At 35.1% G+C, this 7,350-nt stretch overlaps 1 protein-coding gene across 1 annotated transcript; it reads left to right on the forward strand.

Annotated features, from left to right (window-relative positions):
- The first annotated feature begins 1,494 nt into the window (after positions 1 to 1,494).
- LOC120079921 (probable inactive receptor kinase At2g26730) lies at positions 1,495 to 6,967 on the forward strand. The gene is made up of 2 exons (XM_039034377.1): positions 1,495 to 3,110; positions 5,925 to 6,967. Exons 1-2 carry the CDS (start codon positions 1,817 to 1,819, stop codon positions 6,590 to 6,592), a joined length of 1,962 nt encoding a protein of 653 aa, XP_038890305.1. The 5' UTR covers positions 1,495 to 1,816; the 3' UTR covers positions 6,593 to 6,967.
- The last annotated feature ends 383 nt before the right edge of the window (positions 6,968 to 7,350 follow it).

The following is a 7,350-nucleotide window of genomic DNA, read 5'->3' on the forward strand; positions in this document are numbered from 1 at the left end:
ATATATTTGAATTTCGATCACAACTTCACATTTTTTTTTCGAGATTCACCCATCCGTAAGCGTGCATAAATCTCGAAAGGGGGCATTTGTTAAAGGATAAAATTTTGGACTAATCACAAGTCACCACGTCGTTTGCTAAATTAATGATAAATTTCTAAATCATTAACTTTGGGTCCAATTAGAAGTTGACACATGTTCCGAATTGAATTGAAGACCAATTTCGATGACGTCACGTGGTTGAATCAGATGAGATTAAATTGGCTCAACTACCAAAAAAAAAAAGTTGAATTGGACCCAAATCTCAGATCAGGCCCAAAACCAACTAATTGGGCCCAAGGGCCAGGCCCATGGACCAACCAAGCCCACGAAGCCCGCTTGAGAACTCTATATATAGAGAAGTTCAGCATTTTCTACATTCAGAGGATCTAGAGAGAATTCATCAACAATCTTGACTCCTAAGATAGAAGACTGAAGACACAAAGACTCTTCCAAGACTTCTACTCCAAGGCTTCTACTTCAAGCTTCCAAGACTTCTACTTCAAGAACGTTCGGTGCTTTTCTTCTCCAAGGTAAGCACATTCACCCAACTGAGAGAGAATCAAAGGATCAAGTATTAGAGATCGAACCACATCACATCAAATCAACTTCAACAACTCCACGAAATACGTTTCTCCGAAAATCTCGTGTGAACAAACAGTATTATATTATGCAATATAAATTTATCATCAATCAAGTTTAACGTTTACCAACAATAAAGGATTAAAACATGAGCATAGTTTGTCTTCTCCTTTCTTCAAGATTAAACTTTAAATTCACACTCTTACTTTGTTGTACTAAAGAACTACGGCCGATGACTAAATTGAAAAATGTCAAAACTCAATAAATAAATTTGAACATCTTGAACGATAATTTGATAGATGACCTAGCCACAATGTTATTTGACTAGGTTTTTCAAAACTAAGGTTTTATTTTAAATTTTTTCTTTTAATATTTTATTTTCTTCGTTTCTCATTCTATTTATTTCTTACGAAAAAATACTTAGTTGCATTCCAACAAATCGTCCTATCACAATGTGACACACAATAAACTATTTTTATTTATTTATTTGAAATATTTGAAATATTTTTTTTATATGAGTGATGAGAGGAAAAGACAGAGATGACAACAGCAGCAACAACAATGAACGAGGTTATTTCTTATTCATCTAGCAATGCGAGACAATTGCCGGTAACAAATGAAGCTTTTTCCGGACGTTAAAGAAATGAAGTGTAGAGGTAAAACTGTAAAAGCGAGAAAGTAAAAAAAGAACAAGGGAGTGAGTTAAATGAGAACCTAAGGGAAAAAAAAAGTCCAAAGAAAAGAAAGACTTGGTATTGGCAACTAAAATGCACGAGTGGAAGAGCGCGTGGGGATGGGAAAATAAAAGGCATTGTATTTCATCTTTCATCTTCTTCCTTAGATTTCACTGCAACAGTTTATAAAAACTTAAAAGAAGAAGAAAAATAAAAGAACGCTTCCAAATGGTTTTCTTTGCCACTCTCCACTATTACTACTCCCCTGTGTTTTCTCTTCTTCTTTTTCCTTTTTAACTTTCGTGGGCCATTCATTCTCTTCTTCATCCTTCTTTCTCTCTCTACAAAACCTCCCTCTTCCCCTGTTTCTCACTACACTCATTTCTCTCTCTCTCTCTCTCTCTCTCATGGCTTCTCGTCGGCAAACCATTAATGGTTTTGCAAAATACCACCATAACGTACCACTATTCATCTCTGTTTTCTAGTTCCTACTTCCCCTTCTGTTTTCTCTCTCTAAATCCACAATGGCTGCTGCAATTTCTCTTTGCTCTGCTTTTCTTCTTCTTCTTCTTCTAGCTCAGTGGGTCGACTCGGAGCCGACTCAGGATAAACAAGCCCTTCTCGATTTCTTCTCTAAAACTCCTCACGCCAATCGGGTTCAATGGAATCTTTCTAATTCCGTCTGTAATTGGGTTGGCGTTGAGTGCGATTCCAATCAGTCGTTTGTTTACTCTCTCCGTTTGCCTGGCGTTGGCCTCGTCGGACCGATTCCGGCCAATACAATTGGGAAATTGACTCAGCTCCGAGTTCTTAGCCTCCGTTCCAACCGTCTCTCTGGTGAGATCCCATCGGATTTTTCCAATTTGGTAATGCTGCGGAATCTGTATCTTCAGGATAATGCTTTCTCCGGCGAGTTTCCGTCGAGTTTGACTCGGTTGACTCGGCTGACTCGGCTGGATTTGTCGTCGAACAAATTTTCCGGTCCGATTCCGCCGTCTGTTGACAATCTGACCCACTTGACTGGGATTTTCTTACAGAACAATGGATTCTCCGGTTCACTCCCGAGTATCTCAGCCGTTAATTTAACAAACTTCAATGTCTCTAACAACAAACTCAACGGCTCGATTCCGAATTCATTAGCGAAATTCCCCGCCTCCTCCTTCGCCGGAAACCTAGATCTCTGCGGCGGACCATTCCCACCTTGCAACCCATTAACTCCCTCTCCATCTCCATCACAAAACCCACCACCAACCAACAAAAAATCGAAGAAACTCTCCACAGCGGCGATAATCGGAATCATAATCGGCGCCGTTTTCGCCGCCTTTCTCCTCCTCCTCTTCTTAATCCTTTGCATTCGCCGCCGGTCCCGCGGAACACAGACGAAGTCACCGAAGCCACCATCGGCGGTGGGAACGGCGGCGAGATCAATTCCAGTAGCGGAAGCCGGAACATCGTCGTCGAAAGACGACATTACTGGAGGATCGGTGGAGGCGACGGAGAGGAACAAGCTAGTATTCTTCGAAGGAGGGATTTACAACTTCGATTTGGAAGATTTGTTGAGGGCTTCGGCGGAGGTATTGGGGAAAGGAAGCGTCGGAACGTCATACAAGGCGGTGCTGGAAGAAGGGACGACGGTAGTGGTGAAACGGCTGAAGGATGTGGTGGTGACAAAGAAGGAATTCGAAACTCAAATGGAGAGTTTAGGGAAAATTAAACATGAAAATGTGGTTCCTCTCAGAGCATTTTACTTCTCCAAAGATGAAAAATTGCTTGTTTATGATTATATCTCCACCGGAAGTTTGTCGGCCAGCCTCCACGGTCAGTACCTTCTTCTTCCTCTTCCTCCTCTCTGTACCCTTTTAATTAAAATATCATTTTGGTACTTTTATTTTTTAAATCTAATTTTAATCCCTTTAACTTTTAATATTTCTTTTTTAGTAGGATTTAGATAGAAAATTCCAACCACAAATTTCTGATTATTAACACACTCATATACTAATTTTTAATATTTCTTAAAATTAGTTATTTTTGTTGATTTTTTTATTACATTTTTTAAAAATCACTATTGGCATTATGTTTAATCAATAGTGATTATAAATTAATTTTTTTATAGATAATTAAAAGTATATATACTAAAATAAAACCAAAGACTAAAATTATATTTTAACTTTCTATAATAAATATTTTAATATTGTTATTATTTTATTCCAATGCTTGCATTGTTCTTTGGGAAAGTAGAAACTATTGACTACATTGAAGCTTGGGAACTGACCCATTATATGTGTGTATATATATATATATATAAGGGGAAAAAGAAAAGGCTTAATTAGTTAATTCATTCATCCATTATAAATATAATTTTAATATTTCTAGTTAAAATATGAATTGGAGTGACTTCACTTTTTTCCCCCTTTATTAGTATAATAAATGTAGGGCATAGGAATTAAATTTCTTAACTTGAAAAGAATGAGTAAATGACTTTACTGGAAAATTATGTTCATGATAGTGTGTCTTAATTTCATTATATGATAATTTATGGTTTATGGGTATGTTATGTTTTATAAAAGTTTGATGTTAAAAGTTTAGTAATTTGTCAAAAATATCTTTTGGTATATAGATAAGTACGTATTTGGATAACATTTTTATCTCTTGAATTATTTTCATGTTAGCAACATAGATGCTATTAAATAGTCTTTAGATATAATTTATGCAAATAGAAATAGGTATTAAAATTTAGGAGTGAAATTTTTAGTCAAAATTCAAAAGTAACAAGTACATTAAACATGTTTTTGAAATGTTAGGAAACTAGAAACTTTAATTTAATTTGCAAAAAGGGAAAAACAACTTTAATTTTTTTAAAAAAATGATAATTTGAGAGAAGAAAATGGAAAGATGGGTGACAGCGCAATGGGTGGCTTTTTGTTCAAGAGTGCACATTATGAGCATGTAGTGATGGAGAAAAAGTATTAACAAAATTCACTTTATTAAAATTTCCATATTAATTAAATATCAAGGAGTAGTTTTTTTTTTTTGCATTTATTTCGAATAATTAATATTTTTTTTAATAAAAAAATTTAAGTATAAATTTAATGCCGACCAGCTCAAAAGCCCACTTGCTTTAATTCCACACTGGCTAGAGACATTCTTAGTTTCTGCTCAGACATTCAGCATTCTTTCATTTTTCATTAATTTCTGTTAATTTTGAAGTCTACCCTCTTTCATCATCGTCAATTACCATTTTAACCCTTTTAATTTTTGACAATTTCTTTATAGTATAGATTACAAAAATACCCTTAAACTTTATCATTTATTTCAAAATATTCCCTTTTTTCCTAAAGTTGCAAATGTTTCATAAAAATTAAAAACTCGTCTTAGAGTAGACATCTATTAAAATGTTGATGCGATAGTGTTGAAGTTTCAATTTTTTGCTCAATATTTTAACAGATGTTTACTCTACAAGTAATTTTGAAATATTTATAAAAGATTAGAGGTAATAGAATATCTTTGGAAAAATATTGGTAATGTAGGGTTTTTTTTTTAAAAAAAAAATTTAACATATTTTCTTTAAATAACAACTGTTCATCATTAAACATTGGGGTAGTTTTTTCTATGATGACCTAAAAAACAGAGGGAAAAAAGTTAGAAAGCGAGAGAGAGAGAGAGAAAAAGATGGCTTGTGAATAAAGAAAGCTAAAAAAAATTGGTCACTCACTGCAGTGTAATTTGTAGATTAAAGCTGGTGACATGTTATTTGTTTTTTTTTTTTTTTCTTTTGGGGTTGCTTTAAACTTATAATTGAAGCCTTGTCTTTAGGCTTTGAACACAGGGCCTCACTCACTTTGGTTCTGCCACTTCTGAAATAATGATAATTGCCCAAAACCCCTTTTTTCAGTACCATTTAGGCAGTCCCAATGTTTTTCCCTTTTTGCACAAAAGTCCCTACGCCACTTTTCCTATCAAATTCTTAGGGAAATAAAATAATTTGTTGATTTTCATTTTTTCTCGTATGAGTTTCTGCATTGATCTTAATTGAGGAAAAAATGACATTAAAAGAAAATGCTTGAATGAAAATTTGATTTAAAGATGTTAAACCCATATTTTAAAGGAAAAAAAAAAGTTAGGTATAGGTAAGCTACCATTCCTTACACAATCGTGCATCTAATAAAAATTGACATATGTCAAATTTCTTTTTTTTTTTTAATTAAAAGGATATATTTTTTTCGTAGATAGAAGAAATGAGAGCATGATATGTAGGAGCTTAAGTATTGCTCTATTTCAAATCCCGACTTTTTTCGACCAAACTATAGGTTTCAACAATATCCCAAATCAACTCCTTAAAACACCTTTACTTTTCACATTAAATTACTATTAAACTGAAAAGTTTAGATCCATGGTTAGGTCCTGTTTAATGGCTATTTGATTATTAATTTTTAGTTTTTGATAATTAAATTTATTTTCTTTTAATTTTTTATAATGGTTTCATTTTTGAATTTTTAATCCAATTTTAGAAATAATAACAAATTTTTAAAAACTATTTTTTTTAGTTTTCAAAACTATGTTAAACTTAAAATCATTTTTTGTTCGACTCTAAATATTAACTAATTATATTTATATTGATTTTCAATTTCACAGGAAGCAGAGGCTCCGGCAGAACGCCGTTGGACTGGGATTCAAGAATGAGAATAGCACTAAGCACTGGCAGAGGTTTAGCCCATCTCCACGTCGCCGGCAAGGTGGTTCACGGCAACATTAAATCCTCCAACATCCTTCTCCGCCCTGACCACGACGCCTGCATCTCCGATTTCGGCCTAAACCCACTTTTCGGCACCGCCACGCCGCCGAATCGCGTCGCCGGCTACCGTGCACCGGAGGTCGTCGAAACCCGAAAAGTGACATTCAAATCAGACGTCTACAGCTACGGCGTTCTCCTCCTCGAACTCCTGACCGGAAAAGCCCCAAACCAGCAATCCCTCGGCGAGGACGGAATCGACCTTCCCCGGTGGGTCCAGTCCGTCGTCCGAGAGGAATGGACGGCGGAGGTTTTCGACGCCGAGCTGATGCGGTTCAATAACATCGAAGAAGAGATGGTTCAGTTACTGCAGATCGCAATGTCCTGCGTTTCGACGGTTCCCGATCAACGGCCGGCCATGCCGGAAGTTGTACGGATGATCGAAGATATGAGCAGTCATAGAAGCGAAACCGATGACGGGTTGCGCCAGTCTTCCGATGACCCTTCGAAAGGATCGGACGTGAATACGCCGCCGACGGAATCTAGAACTCCGGCGAGAGTGACGCCGTAGGAAGGGCAAAAAGGGAAAAAGAGAAAAGAATTGTTAATTTTCTCGGGAAACAAACAAGATGGGTCCTCCTTCAAATTTGTGCATAAAAAAAGGAATTAAAAGTGGTTGGTTCGATTGAAGGGGAAAATGGTCCAATTCTTCCATTTGTATTTTCTTCAAGTTATTTTATTTTTATTTTCTTTACTTTTAATTTTAGTTTGTAATGATTTTACAAGAATGGGAAAAATGGAATTTGTAGGAGTGATTTGGGTGTTGTGGGGGAATGTTTCATGTCGATGAAAATGCTGGTTGGATAAAACTTGGAAATTGACCTTTTGGTCAATTGAGGTTTCTCTTTTTTTTTTTTTTTTTTTTTTCTAATTATTTTTATTTCAATCTCTCATTCTTATGTAGGGCTTTTTTTTTCCTTCATAATAAATGAATTTGAGCTTTTCAATTGTCGGATTTGAACAACTAAATGGAATCATGATCAATCGTCTATAGATCATATCAATGAAAATAAAGCAAAATAAGAATAATACTTAGATGCAACTTAGATTACATTCATCTTCATGCATTCCCTTTTATTACAGTATAAAAAAAATTCAAATTTTTTTTTTTATTTTTAAGAAAACAAAAGTTTGCCACATGGTAACACATTGATTGGATATTTGGGTGTGTTGCATAAATATAGTTGCATTCCAAGATCTACCGAAGTATTTTTCTAGAAATAATTGTATCCTATCATATGCATCTTATTGTGTGTTTGGATGACTTTC

Source organism: Benincasa hispida, chromosome 6 (genome assembly GCF_009727055.1).
Source record: "Benincasa hispida cultivar B227 chromosome 6, ASM972705v1, whole genome shotgun sequence".
Classification (NCBI taxonomy): Eukaryota; Viridiplantae; Streptophyta; class Magnoliopsida; order Cucurbitales; family Cucurbitaceae; genus Benincasa; species Benincasa hispida.

What these genes read in the sequence shown, in the direction of transcription:
- LOC120079921 (XM_039034377.1), top strand. Translation starts at nt 1,817, where the DNA reads ATGGCTGCTGCAATTTCTCTTTGCTCTGCTTTTCTTCTTCTTCTTCTT. An exon ending in TTTGTCGGCCAGCCTCCACG is followed by an intron (nt 3,111 to 5,924) that starts GTCAGTACCTTC and finishes TCAATTTCACAG; the next exon opens with GAAGCAGAGGCTCCGGCAGA.